We start from the raw sequence: 15,330 nt of genomic DNA, 5'->3' as shown, positions 1-15,330 counted from the left end.
CCGTGACAAGGCTTTGGTCTTTGATTGTACACATTAACATTCCGATGACGAAATAAATTTCATTTCAAACTGTTTCCAAAAGGCGATTTCAGTCATCATCAGAGAATCCTTTCATCGCCTAAGGGTCAGTGATATACTTCTTGATATTCCTGAAGGTTTAGATTTCCTTTACAGGTTTGAGGCTATGATCGAATGAGACAGTACTCCAACCCCCTTAGCTATGACTGACTGGCTTTGTAAGAACTCTCCACGCTTTGGCGTCTTACTCATCTGGGACTGTAGGTTAATGCAGCCAGATTTTGTGCGGTCTGATATTATTGCACTGATCGTTAATAGAAAGGTGTGTTGGAATGTTGCTTCATTATTCTAATAACCAAGAAGCATAAAGGGATTATTGGATATGTGTGAAGATTAAAAGTGATGTAAAGGAGTCAGTGCAGTAAACTGCGTGTTGGGAATAATGAATTACAGTACAATGTTCACACACACACACACACACACACACACACACACACACACATATATATATATATATATATATATATATATATATATATATATATATATATATATATATATATATATATATATATATATACATATATATATATATATATATATATATATATATATATATATATATATATATATATATATATATATATATATACAGTATATATATCTATATCTATATATATATATATATATATATATATATATATATATATATATATATATATATATCCAGGGGCAGGAATCCCATGCTACCTGGCGCGTCCCCGGGTGGCAGATAGGGGAAGGCCTTGTAGATGTACGAGGTACAGTCTTAGCCGGCGCTAACCATGGGACCCCCTATAGATATATAGAGGGCTATATCGAAAATAACAAATAAGGTGGCACAAAAACTGCATCTCACAAAAAACTATGTGGCAGAGAGATGAGATTATTTGCCACAATCCTCCCAACCAAACATGAGTTCTAGTGCAAATGATTTGACAGGCATTCCTGTTGGATCATCGTCTATTTCCGGGAATGCTCGTCGGCGAAGAGGTGACGGTGCGGCCTTATTCTTTACCAACATCCGCGGCCTTACCACAAATTTAAACTCAGTTCATTTTTTCCTTCAGTCCATATCCCCTTTGGCCCTTTTCCTCACAGAACCACAAATCTCACCCTCTACCGATATATCTCCATTTTGTTTTTCCGGTTACCATCTCCTTACAAACTTTCGAAACAAGGGCGGCACCTGTTGTTATATCAAATCCCAATATGCAGTTGATACTATTTTAAACTTCACTTCATCCAGTTTTGATTACTTATTATATAAATTAAATTGCCAAAACATTACCAAATGTGTAGTTTATCGTTCCCCCAATGCTTCTTCGGAACCCAGTGTATTTGATTCCATATCCACTCAGTTGAGTAACCTTGACCTTGCCCTTGGCGATGAAATTACCATTTTGGGTGATTTTAACATACACAATGTTGAATGGTTATTGCATTCTGTCCGGACTGACGACGCTGGCCTAGAATGCGAGCTGTTTGCGGAATCGTTTAATCTCACCCAGTTGGTAAAGCAACCAACCAGAATACCTGATAATCCTGACCATAATGCCCATCTCTTGGATTTATTCTTGACAAATAATCCAGATCAATACAGGATAGAGGTACTGTCACCACTTGGATCCTCTGACCACAATCTCATCAAAGCCTCATTAGTTAACTCTCTTACACCTCCCCATTCCGAACCTGTCAGGGTGACCCGATGGCACATTTGACAGGGCAGACTGGGATGGATTTAGAAATTATCTTGCTGATGTTCCATGGCAGTCTTTCTTCTCTAGTGATCCCAATTCTACCCAGTCCCACATTTGCGACTTAATACTAGCTGGTATGGATTTATTCATACCAAGTCAACAATTCACTAAAAGATCAAACTCTCCAAAATGGTTTGATGGCAATTGTGCCAGAGCAACAGCCCAAAAGTCAGTAGCATATAACTCTTACTTAAAATCAAAAACATCTGAATCACTCTCCTAATTTAAAATTGCTAGAAATCATGCAAAAGCTGTATTAAATCTATCTAAATCAAACTTTCTTCAAAAGCAAGCATCAAAACTACTTAACAACCCTTATGACAATAGAATATTCTGGTCAACTCTTAATTCTTTCAATAATAACGTTAACAAGTCATCTTCCATTCCCCCACTAAAATCTTCAGATGGCAATATTACAAATGACCCACGTGGGAAAGCAGATATCTTTGCTAGTACCTTTGCAAGAAACTCTACCATAGATGATACCAGCCAGAATGTCTCAGTACTGGAACTTGATTCTCCCGAAATTGCCCCACTTAAAATACAGACAAGATTCGTAAAATCCATCCTAGACAATTTACATACCAACAAAGCTCCAGGCCCAGATGGAATTCCACCAATTGTTTTGAAAAAGTGTTCCCCTGAACTTGCCTCTATCCTAGCCAAATTATTCAGACTATGCATACGTACTTCTTTATTCCCAAATTCATGGAAAGAAGCCAATATCCACCCAGTTCCAAAGAAAGGAAGTTCGTCTGACCCCTCCAATTACAGACCAATAGCTGTCACATCTTCTCTTGGTAAGGTATTTGAAACTTTAATTAATAAGCATATTGTTAAACATCTTGAATCCAACAACTTAATTAGTGATAGACAATACGGTTTTCGCCACGAAAGATCCACCATTGACATACTCAATCTCTTAACTCATACCATCCATCAATCAATTGATCTTTTTGGAGAAACTCATGCAGTAGCTCTTGATATCTCTAAAGCTTTCGACAGAGTATGGCACCGTTCCCTGCTGTCCAAACTCCCTTGCTATGGACTAACGTCTTTTGTTCCTTTGATTTCTTCTTATCTTAGTGACAGGAAAATAAGAGTAAAAGTAGATGATGTATATTCGAATTTCCACTCAATTAACGCCGGCGTGCCGCAGGGATCAGTTCTGGCGCCAACCCTATTTCTGGTTCATATTAATGATCTCTTATCTGTCAATCACAATCCCGTTCACTCATATGCAGATGACTCAACACTACATAGTTCATTCACACTCAGACATCCATTTACAAAGTCTAATATCTCTACCCCTCAACTCAGTACAGCCATCTCCATAAATCAAGATCTAGCTACAATCAGTGAATGGGGACAAAACAACCTTGTCTCTTTTAATGCTAGTAAAACTAAATATATACAGTTTACTAATAGACAGATATTGCCAGATTCGTACATTACCTTCAGTGCTACTAATATTCCCATCTCCAAAAGTATTGAAATTCTTGGTGTCTCACTTAACAGTGCCCTCAGCTGGACCTCTCATGTCAGATCACTTGCTAAAACCGCCTCAAAGAAACTTGGATTATTGTACAGAGTCCGTAACTTCTTCGCCGATGAGCAGTTAGCTATAATTTATAAGAGTCATGGGCGCTCTCAGCTTGAATATTGCTCACCCTTGTGGAATGGTTGTGGAGAGGTTGCATTAAGACAACTAGACAAAATTCAGAATAAAACTGTTAGAATCATTAACAACCCTGCCATTACAAATAAACTACTTCCGCTGCATGTAAGAAGGAATATTGCCTCCCTTGCATTATGTGACACATATTTTTATGGCAAATGCTCAGACGAAGTTGCCTCCATGGTGCGACCTCTCCATGCCTTCCCTCGTGCAACACGGGCATCTGGTAGTGCTCATGACTAGCATGTCACTCAGCCATATTGCAGATCTTCTGCCTATCAGAAATCTTTTATTTCCCGAACTACATCTCCCTTGAACTCGCTTCCCCAGAGTTGTTTTCCTCCAAATTTCAACCCACAACTGTTCAAGTCTAACTGTTACAGATATTTTATGAATAGAGGACACCAGTAATCTGGTGTATGGATTATTTTTTTTTTCCCCATTTGTTTTTCCTTCCTCCGTTCTGTTATTTAAAAAAAAAAAAAAAAGTCCAACCTCACTGCCTCCTGTGCTTATGGGCAGTGTGCCACAGAAAGTAAGTAGGCACTGTGTTGGAAAATTAGACTCTTGGATATTAAACAAATTGAAATCCAAGAAGATCTATGCATACAATGTAAGGAGCCTCACAGAAGATTACAAACTTGATAACCTAATGACTGAACTGGAAAACATTAGTTGGGATATTGTAGGTTTGAGTGAGATCCACAGAAAAGAAGAAAAAGTAATTCATCTCGAAGACAGCAACCACCTATTTTACTAAAGAGGAAGGGAAAATGAAAGAGTTAGTGATGTAGGATTTCTAATTAACAAAAATCTTGCAGACAACATTGTTAAATTCAGCAGTGTATCTGACAGAGCAGCATTTGTTGTCATTAGACTGTGCAAAAAAATATACACTGAAAGTAATACAAGTATATGCACCAACTTCTCAAAACCCAGATGAAGAAATAGAAACATTCTATGATGACATCTCCCAGATTATGGATGAAAAGACAACATATACTATACTCATGGGAACTTCAATGCAAAAGTTAGGAAGTCGAAAAATGGAGAAGCATGTATGGGAAAATTTGGAGTGGGAGAAAGGAACGAAAGAGGAGAAATGTTGGTAAATTTTGCTGAAACGTTTAACATGAGAATAATGAACACATTCTTCCACAAAAGAACAGGGAGAAAGTGGACCTGGAGAAGCCCAAATGGAGAAACAAAGAATGAAATCGACCTCATTATAGCAGATGAGAATAACACGACCACAAATGTCACAGTTATCAACAAAGTAAATATAGGTAGTGATCATAGAATGGTGGGTTGCACAGCCAGATTCAATTTCAGAAGTGAAAGAGAGAAGATGATTAAAGATAATAAGATATGCCCAATGCAGTAAACGAAAACAAAGCAGCCTTTCAGTTGGAAATAAGGAACAGATTTCAGGTTCAAAGTAATGCTGAATGTGACATTGATCAGCTGAAAGACAGACTAACAAAAGTGCTAAGAGAATCAGCGGAGGTAGTAGGAAAATCTAATACAATCAAAGCCAAGAAATATTCAGAAAAGACACTCGAGCTTATGAAAAAACGAAAGATAATGAAAGTAAAAAAGAAGAAAGACGAAATAGAACGAGCGGAATTAAATAAGCTTATCAACAAAAAACAAAGAGAAGAAAAAAGAAAGAGAAACATGGATCAGATCAAACAAACTATCAAAAATGGAAAAGTCTGAAACAGGTCCGAAGTAAAGTGGCACAAGGAAAGCAACAAATGACATCGCTGAAAGAAAAAAAACGGCTAAATCATTAAACGCAGAGATAAGATGGTGAAGAAAGTTGAAGAATTTTACAAAGAACTGTATGCATCAAAGACAGTAGTACCAATAGCTAACTTTTCAGTTGACACAAGTGAAATACCTGAGGTAACACCAGTCGAAGTAAATATTTGTCTTAAAAAGATGAAAAGAGGGAAGGCTCCGGGAGAAGATGGAATAGTAACAGATTTACTGTTGGATGCAGGAGTAGAAGTACAAAATAGGCTTGCTCACTTATTTATCCACTGTATAAAACAGAAGAAAATTCTCAAAACATGGTGTAATACAATAGTTATTTTACTCTACAAAAAAGGTGACTCTAAAGATCTTAGTAACTATCGAACCATTAGCTTATTATCAGTCATTTACAAACTCTTCACTAAAGTCCTTACGAACAGAATAACAACAATTTTTGAGCAAAACCACCCTCGTGAACAGGCAGGATTCCAAAGCGGGTATTCGACCACTGATCATTTACACACAATGATTCAGCTAATTGAGAAAACTACAGAATATAAACCACTGTGCTTAGGTTTTGTTGATTACGAAAAAGCTTTTGATTCAGTGGAGCACATAGCAATTATAAATTCATTGCGAGAACAAGGAGTGAATGAGAATATTGTTAAACTGCTCGAAAACATATATAAAGGGAACTGCTACAGGTAAACTACATAAGGACTCGGTAAAAATTAAGACTGAGATGGGCGTCGTGCGTCAGGGAGATACAATTTCACCAAAATTATTTAGAGCATGCCTAGAAAGAATTTTCAGAAAGCTAGACTGGGAAAACGAAAGAGTGAACGCAGATGGAGAAAAGCTAAACCATTTAAGATTTGCAGATGACATTGTCCTAATCTCCGATACAGCGGAGGCATTGCAAGAAATGTTAAATGACCTGAACAGAGAAAGCCTGAAAGTAGGACTGAAGATGAACAGGAGTAAAACTAATGTTTAATCCACGAACACCAAAGAGTGTCATCAGAATAAGTGATGAAATCCTTGAAGAAGTTGAGGAGTACAACTACTTGGGACAAATAGTAAAATTAACAAAAGATCATGATAGCGAAATAAAAAGACGCATTACAATTGGATGGAAAGCTTTCGGTAAACATAGAGACATTATGAAAAGTAGCTTGCCAGTTTGTATGAAACGAAAAGTATATAACGAATGTATAATTCCAGCTATGAAGTATGGTTGTGAGACCTGGAAACTGACAAAATCAATGGCAAATAAATTAATCCGTTCTCAGAGTGCAATGGAAAGGTCATTGTTGGGGTTATATTTAAGAGATAGGAAAAGATCAACTTGGGTGAGAGAGCAGACTAAAGTCAAAGATATAAAAGTTATGAAAGAACAGAAATGGAGGTGGGCAGGCGATATAGCAAGAATAAGGGATAACCGATGGAGCAAGAGGTTAACTGACTGGACACCAAGAGACTGTAAGCGTAGCAGAAAAAGGCCAGACTGGAGATGGAGAGATGAGATAGAGAAATTTGCAGGGAAAACGTGGCATAGATTGGCTCAGTCAAGGAATTCGTGGAAAAGGTTGGGGGAGACCTTTGTTTAGCAGTGGACCAGTTATGGCTGATATATATATATATATATATATATATATATATATATATATATATATATATATATATATATATATATATATATATATATATACTGTTATGCGTGTATATTCAGTGGGTGACTCTACAATGAGTGACAAGCGAAATGGTTTCCTGTACACCAGGAAACCATTTACTACGCGGGGTGGTAACAATATTACCAAATTTTGGCGCCTGGTGGTTTAGTGGGTAATTATTGCTCTCCAGTGGGATTGAGCCAGTGAAAGTTTATATCCAAGAGGTGGCTGAGGTTTACTGTTCACGTAATGCCACTCGGGGATGAGTGAGGCTGGTCACTCATATAAAATGTCAGGACCAACTGCCTAGCCCCTGGCTCCTACGCTCCTCCTGGGGCAACGTCGGATTGGATGATATATATAGATATATATATATATATATATATATATATATATATATATATATATATATATATATATATATATATATATAGATATATATATATATATTAATAAGGAGCCAATTTAACTTAAACTTACCATCTCCTTTTTTCACATCATTACAGTTTATCTTTATCTACAGATATATCAAATTTCGCCACCAAAGAGTAAGGAGAGACTCCCACCAGCACACGCATGCGTGCTTCGGTCTGTCTCGTGACTTTGCTAGTTGTACAACGATGTTGTCTGAATCCTTCTCGTCTGATTCCATTCCCACATCACGCAGACCCCTTGCCTTATCCACCCCTGCCAAGCCTCTGCCCAAAGATACTAGGAGAGGGCTAAGTGACAGTGCCATAGGGCTTGCCTTGGACGCCACTGTGTCTAGTTTATCTAGTAGAGGAGAAATTATCTCTTTGAGAGCTAAGCCAAAGTCGGGGCCGCGCACACATACACGAAGACATCCCGTTTCTATCGCCGAAAGTTAATCGTCTTCACGTCCTTACTCATCGACGCGACCACCTGCAGACCTGGGGATGGTTTCACTGACAAGAAGAGGAGTTGTTGAGTAACATGGTTTTTATTTTTTTTTCCTGACTGCTATACTTTCCCTGATAAGAAGGTTTGAAAACAGGTTACTTTGAGAAAATTGCTCATAGTGAGAGGAAGACTGTGCTATAAATCGCCCTGCGTCTATGCCCTAGGGTGACCCCACAGCCTGGAAGAATTATATCCGGAGATGAATATGGAGAATTAAAATTTCATGGTTATTTATCGAGGATGGCCAAATCACTGCATCATTGCAGATGAACTACTGTCATCCACTCACCGCTGTGTTGGTGAAAGAACATTTCATTTTAGCAAATGGCTCTCTTATTGAAAATGTCCGAAAATTTTTCCCGTTCATGTGACTGAAACAGATTGACGTTTGTTTCAGTTTAATCCAGTCATCAGTTAGGGATATTGTAGTGTTGTTGTGGAGCCTCAAACGAATCCCCCTGCGCGCGCGCGCGCGCGTGTGTGTGTGTGTGTGTGTGTGTGTGTGTGTGTGTGTGTGTGTGTGTGTGTGTGTGTGTGTGTGTGTAATTCACCGGGGCGGTCAGGATCACTTGATGGTCGTGATCGTCAGCTTTTACCCTCCCGGAAGGTGTGTCACCACTCGCTTGTCTCATTCCAACACTAATACTGAACCATACAACACTTATACTGAACCATCACCAAGACATCCACTTACTCTTACAAATGCTTCAATACTGTCATAATGGCACGGTTACGGCTCACTGCCACCATTTTAACACATATGAAACCAAAGACGCTTCCCACCGCACTGTGACATCTGTGATGCGGTGTTATCTATCAGTCATTTCATCCTGCGCTGTCGGCGATTTATTCGTGAACGTGCTTCACTTATAAATTACTGCGGCGCAGCAGACGTCCCCTTTACCCTTTCCACCATCCTGGGTGATGGGGACATTGTTATGACTGATAAATTGATGGCTTTCTTGAGAGAGACCGGACTGGTCAGAGTGATGTGACTTTTTTACTGTGTGGTTATGGTTTGTATCAACGGTAAATGTGTATATATTGTAATATTAATTAGGGTTGACAGTTGACATATTTTAAATAGTTCCTCCTCCCACCGATCTATTTCTAATATAGATGTCCCCTACATTAAGCCAAGTTCCTCGCCTGACAGTCACCAGCTGATGAGTGCAAGTGTGCAATATAGGAAGGTATTGGGCACTTGCAGTCGATGGTGGTCTGCTGGGCGAGGTTCTTCACTTTTTGTATAAATTATGTAAATACATTATACCATCTTGCTTAAGTATTCTAATTAGGGCCGACAGCTGACGTATATGGAAATGTTCCTGACTCGTCTGGTTCCCTTTCATATATTAATGTCCCCTGTATTAGGTTGTGCCTCGACTGACAGGCACCAGATGATGAATGCAGGTATGTTATGTAGAAAGGCATTACATATCTGCAGTCAATGGTGTTCTTTTGGTCGAGGCTTTTTTACCATTAGTGTAGGTCTAGTTATTTGTCTCTTAGGACTTAGTATAGGTTAGCGATTTGTCTGTTAGGTGGTTAGTTTTAGGGTCTTTATATTAGGCATTTTTGTTTATAAGCAATATAAGGTTAAAAATATAAAAAATTACCAAAAAAAATAATAAAAAAAATAAAAAATAAAATAAAAATTATTATATATATATGTACGTGTGCATGAAAGTGTGTATGTTCATATGCATGGATGTATATATATATATATATATATATATATATATATATATATATATATATATATATATATATATATAATTTTGCCTTAATGACCAGGGACTCCGGCCTCAATGGTCGATAGGGAAAAAAAAATAAAAAAAATAAAAAAAATAAAAAAATGTCATAATAACTCCAGCTATACTTTTTCAAAACTTGAACCCGAGTCCACTTCTGGACAAATAAATATTGGTACTGCTCATTATACCACACTCACTGAACCGAACCCAGCCTAACATGAACCGTCCTGCTTTTCTATCCTTTTCTTTGTTAGTATGCCAGCCTGATTACATTTAACCTGACCTTGTCTAACATAACATTACCCAACCTCACCATGTCCCTCCTCCTCTCCGCCAGGTCAAGGCCATGTATGAAGCCTCCAGCCTGACCCTGGGTTTGTGGCAGATCAGAAATGAGGCCAACACGACGGCTTTGTGCAGCATCCTGAAGACGGAGTCGTACAAGCGAGTAAAGAGGATGATGGTGAATAAAGCGGTGAGGGATGCGGGAAGAGGAATGACGAGGCTGGAGGGAAGGACGAAGAATTGGAGAAGAAGAGAAAGAGGTGGCAGCTTGTGGTTTAATGTGGTGTGTCTACAGATAGCGTTGTTGGTGATGATTACTTTCAATATATTTCTTCTAATTTCCTTATGCCAATATCGGTACAAGAGGAGGTTTAGAGGAAAGAAAAGGTAGTACATAGAATTATTGTACTGGACACGGTTTAGTAAAGGGTATTTCAAGGATCTGTGTTGTAGGAAACTGGAGGTGTGGCAGGGTGAGGTGTGGTAGATTGTGTGTGTGTGTGTGTGTGTGTGTGTGTGTGTGTGTGTGTGTGTGTGTGTGTGTGTGTGTGTGGTTTGGCACTGTGAGGTTTAGTAGTGTCTGTATCACTATATGTGATGTGACTGTGGAGTGTAGCAATATGAAGTATGGGAGAGTAAAATGTAGCAATGCTTGGTGTGACTGTCAGGTGTGAAGTGTGGCAGTGTGTGGTGCTGGCATGTGTGGTGTGGCTGTGAGGTGTGGCAGTAGGAAATGTTGCAGTGTTGGTGTTGCAGTGTGAGGTGTGGCAGTGTGCGGTGTGGTAGTGTGCAGTATTGTAGTGTGAAGTGTGGTAGTGTTTATTTATTGCAGAGAGACTCCTCTACCGCCCTATGAAATAGAATGTTTATATAATACTTAGGAAATAACCCAGGTATAGTTGATAATTGTTTGAATTTTATCCTTAATAGTGTCCACACCAACGTAATGTAAGGCCATAATCTCGTTGACCTCAGAGCTTTCCTGTCGCCTCTTCTTCAGTTAATATTTCGCATTTTACGCGTTTATAATTCTCATGTATGTTACCGATGCAAACTACCTCGATGTTAAAAAGACTTAAATTAAATGGCAAATAATATTAATGTGCAGTATGTAAAATAAATCGTTAACGACAAGGTGCTACGATGTCTGCTATGCCACTTGGAATAAGATCTGTTTTGGGGAATATGGGCAGGAACAAGATGAACAATAGCTGACGCCAACTGTTCAGAGGCGAATCCAGCATATGTTGAAATGGGGGGTGAAGTCCAAAGCTATTTATTATATGGTGACGACGGTGCTGGTGAGGGTCGCCTTCACGTGGTAGGGCTGATATGACGGGGTGGTGGAGCTGCCTGGTTATACTCGCTTCCCCCAATCCCTATCCCCTAAAAGGAGGATGGTGGGCTGCAGAAGAAGGGCAACTTCATTTGCAGGCCACCGGGTTCACGTTTCAGATGAACCTGGGGTTACAACAACAGCAACAACAACCACATCAGTAACAGCAAGAACAAATATTAAGTAGTAGTAGTAATAATAATAATAATAATAATAATTTAAATAATCTATCTATCTATATACCTAGGCTGCTTCCCCCAAGGAAGGAGAGGTAGCCGAGACAGGACGACGCACTCCCAATTTACTCATCCATTCAAACACATTCATTCGCATCTTAGCCCCAAGGGGAGAAGGGACAGATCCTCACCGCACCACACCACACGAGGGTCAACTGCGCAGTGCAATCAGTGACATCCGCAGCAGGGCCCGACAGCAGAGCTGGTTTACCCCTACCAGATCATAATAGACCCATCCCCTTACCCGCACCTGACGTGACTAGCTGATCAGACCAAATGCGGGAGAATATCCCCTCAAGGCTGCGTCATCATTTATTCATTCACAATTTCTCTCCATTTTTTTTTCCGTCACGCACAGCCACTCTTCCTTGCTCAACAGACATCCCTCTCTCATCCAACGCTCTTTTTACACTATCCATCATTCCTGTTCGTGCTCTTCCTCTCAGCCTTACACCTCTCACATCAGATCTAGTTATCTGTTTCACCAATCGCTCATTATCCATTCTCTTCATATGCCCAAACCATCGCAACACCCTCTGCTCAACTCGATCAGCCATCTCCCGAACAATAATAATATAATATAATATAATTACTACTACAGCTACTGCTGTTACTACTGCTGCTACTACTACTACTACTACTACTACTACTAATAATAATAATAATAATAATAATAATAATAATAATAATATTAATAATAATAATAATGATAATAATAATAATAATAATAATAATAATAATACACTCACGACAAACATGTATTTAACATTTACGTAAAAGAAGGTGAATATAAGTAAATATACAGCTTTATTTGACATCGATGCATACAAGGACTCATCAACATCCAGGTCACACGAGAAGGAGATGGCAAACACGTATAACTGATATTTGAGGCAGTCATTCCATTAACAAGCTGTAGGACAACAACTCGCCATTGAGAAACAAAAGTATATGTTTGATTTTCTTTTATCCCTGTCTAAGGACGTAATTTTTATTTTCGTTTCTCATCTAACTATCTGTGATGGTGTTAATGAAGGTTATAAAAAAAAAATCTCTACTTGATGTGAGTGAGGTTGTCTCCAGATAGCAAAAAGGAAATATACGAGGTATTTCATAATATAACGCCCCTCTTCCACTCCCCCGGGCAATTTCTTTGTTTTACGGGAACGGCTCAGTCGGCGGTATCAGTGTCTAACCTGTATCATTATTCACTGCCACTCCCACTGCCACACCCACGTCCACACCACTAACTGAGCCGTCCCCGCAACACATCAGATACCACCAGGCAAGATTCTAGTGGAGCTCTATTTCTGGACCATCCTGTCTTCTGACCCTGGGAATGAAGGGTCGTATCCTAAGAGGGTTCTGAAAATTTCGTAACACGTCTTTCTTAGCGATTTCTTCATCCCATTACACCTCAGTATCCTCTTGTATGTTATTAATGCAAACTACGCCAGTATTGGTGCTGGAGAGGGACGCCTTCACGTGGTGGCACCGATATAGCTGGGTGGCTCCATTACGTGGTTATACAAATGTCCCTCAGTTCCCTCCCTATCCCCCAAAAGAAAGATGGTGGACTGTAGGAGAATATTAGTCTGTAGTACACTGGGTTAACATAGCAGATGAACCTGGGGCTACAACAACAACAACAGCTACTACTGCTACTACTACTACTACTACTACTACTACATTGATATTATAATGACATAACCTACAAAAGAACGTTAAAGTATAATATGCGAATTAAATCGCCATGGAAGAGGTGCTACGAGGCCTCCAATGCCAGTTAGAATTCTGGTTAAGACGTGGGGGAAATAGTAGTGGGGGGGTCGTTAAAGAGCAACGACAGTAGGCATCAGCGAACACCTGGTAGGACACACATCATTTCGAACAGTAGGTGCGCTCCAGTGAAGGCAGTTGTCCCCGTGTGATCGTACGGAGGAGACACCTGTAAGAGCCAACAGGTGTACTTAGGTGTGAGTCATAGGAGCCTGAGTACTAATTATCACCATGAGACCCCTCATGTTGTGCACAGTTAATGTATATTATTCCCACTAAAGCTACTAGTTTTTATTCAGGTAAGAGCCGGTCATAAATGCCCTAGTGTGTAAAGCAGATGTGAGATTGGACGGTTGTGAGATTGGACGGTTGTGAGATTCGACTGGTGTGAGATGAGATTAAACAGATGTGAGAATACACAACTGTGACATGAGACAAGTGTGAGAGTAGACAAACGTGATATAAGACTAGTAAGAATTTAGACAGATATGAGAATTTAGACAGGTGTGAGATTATCTAGCTGTGTAATTGGGGAAGGCGGTGGCTCAATCGATAGAGAGGTGGCCTGCAATCTTACCGGACCCAGGTTCAAACCCTCGCTGGGACAGGGATCAGTTAGAGGATTTGAGTTTCACACGAAACAGACTTTCCTGGTCTACCAGAAGACCCGACGACATGTAAAAATACCCCGCTAACACCAATACACCAGTCCTGTATTAGACAGCTCAAGCATGTGTCCAATATGGACGGTGGGTGTTAACGCCGAAGTGGTGACATGTAGAGGTGTATAGTATGTAAGAGGACTATTGGGCCTTGGGAGCAGACTGTGAAGCCTATGCCCAGAGTCGGAACCATAAATAAATAAATAAATAAATAAACATTCAGCCATTGAACCAGGAGAAACATTCTAATGGTTTATTTTTGCCGTCTACGGAGGATTTTATTCAACTTAAGAAAGACCACTTGTAATGGTGTCAGTGACAGCTATATGATATACCACTAAAACTGTCTGAAGGTAGCAAAAATGAAATAAAGAATACATAATGAAACTGAAATGCCTAAATTGTAACAAGAGACTCGACACACTAACCCCTCTACTAAGGCAATATTCACTATCTCCAGACGAGTATATTCAAGGAAAAAAACGTCAGACAGGAGGGTCACTGCACTGTCTATTCCAGGCCAAGTGAAATCGTCCGGCCGTGGCAAGATTGAAGCAAAAGCTTATGGCATAATGAAACGGAAGGTTAACCATTTGCATCCTAAAGTGATTATCTGTAGGATATTTGACCTGTTACCTTACACACTCAGACTCATTACACTGACTCACCTTATATCTCTTCCTTATCACACAGACTCACCTTATATCTTTCTTATTACACTGACTCACCTTATATCTCGTCCTTTTCACACTGACTTACCTTATACCTTCTCCATCTCACAGTGACTCGTACTTTCTCCACCTTATCACACTGACTAGCCTTATACCTACTCCTCCTCCTCCTCCTCCTCCTCCTCACACTGACTCACCTTATGTCTCCTTCTCCTCACACTGACTCACCTTGTACCTGCTGCTCCTCACTGTCGCGCCTTATACTTCCTGCCCCTCACACCGACGCACCTTACACATACTGCTGCAGACATTATATAGGCATTATACAGGCATTAGTATAGATCTCAGAAACACAAGGTACAGGAAGTAGTGTCTGCTGGGGACATACACAGTTTCTCACCAGGAATGTCAATTCACATAATGTATATCCACAACCTTATTGTTCCAGACCATCAAGAATTCTTAACCATATGTATCTCAAACTTCCTCGTAGTCCAGACGACCAAGAATTTCATGACATTCAAACATGTGGAGTAGCCAGCCCCAGGTGGTTAGTACACATGGAAGGAAATCTGGCAGACACAAACATCCTCTCCAAGCAGTATATAATGTCGGATAGCTTCCCTTCAGATCAGAAGGGGTTGGAGAGTAGGCCAGATAACACGATCAGAGAAAGGGAAGAGAAGGGCTAGAGAGAAGGTCCGAACATTAGGGTAACGCTTCGCCACATTGTAACTCACTATTATAACTGTGTGCA

At 39.7% G+C, this 15,330-nt stretch overlaps 1 protein-coding gene and 1 pseudogene across 1 annotated transcript in view; one reads left to right on the top strand and one right to left on the bottom strand.

The window, feature by feature from the left end:
* The window catches only part of LOC145396722 (chondroitin sulfate N-acetylgalactosaminyltransferase 2-like), a 31,517-nt gene extending 20,772 nt beyond the window's left edge, over window positions 1–10,745 (top strand). The window contains exons 7-8 of the mRNA XM_080270008.1: window positions 9,942–10,079; window positions 10,722–10,745. Of these exons, the coding sequence (XP_080126134.1) occupies window positions 9,942–10,079; window positions 10,722–10,745 (162 nt within the window). The remainder of the gene's footprint in view (window positions 1–9,941; window positions 10,080–10,721) is intronic.
* A 2,571-nt stretch (window positions 10,746–13,316) lies between these two features.
* LOC145396721 (guanidinobutyrase-like) overlaps window positions 13,317–15,330 on the bottom strand; it is a 39,669-nt pseudogene continuing 37,655 nt past the window's right edge.

The sequence above is a fragment of the Coenobita brevimanus genome, chromosome 39 (genome assembly GCF_032717465.1).
Source record: "Coenobita brevimanus isolate Jiangsu-jjx chromosome 39, ASM3271746v2, whole genome shotgun sequence".
NCBI classification, from domain to species: Eukaryota; Metazoa; Arthropoda; class Malacostraca; order Decapoda; family Coenobitidae; genus Coenobita; species Coenobita brevimanus.
The sequence above is the reverse complement of the archived record's forward strand: the minus strand, read 5'-3'. Positions and strand labels throughout refer to the sequence as shown.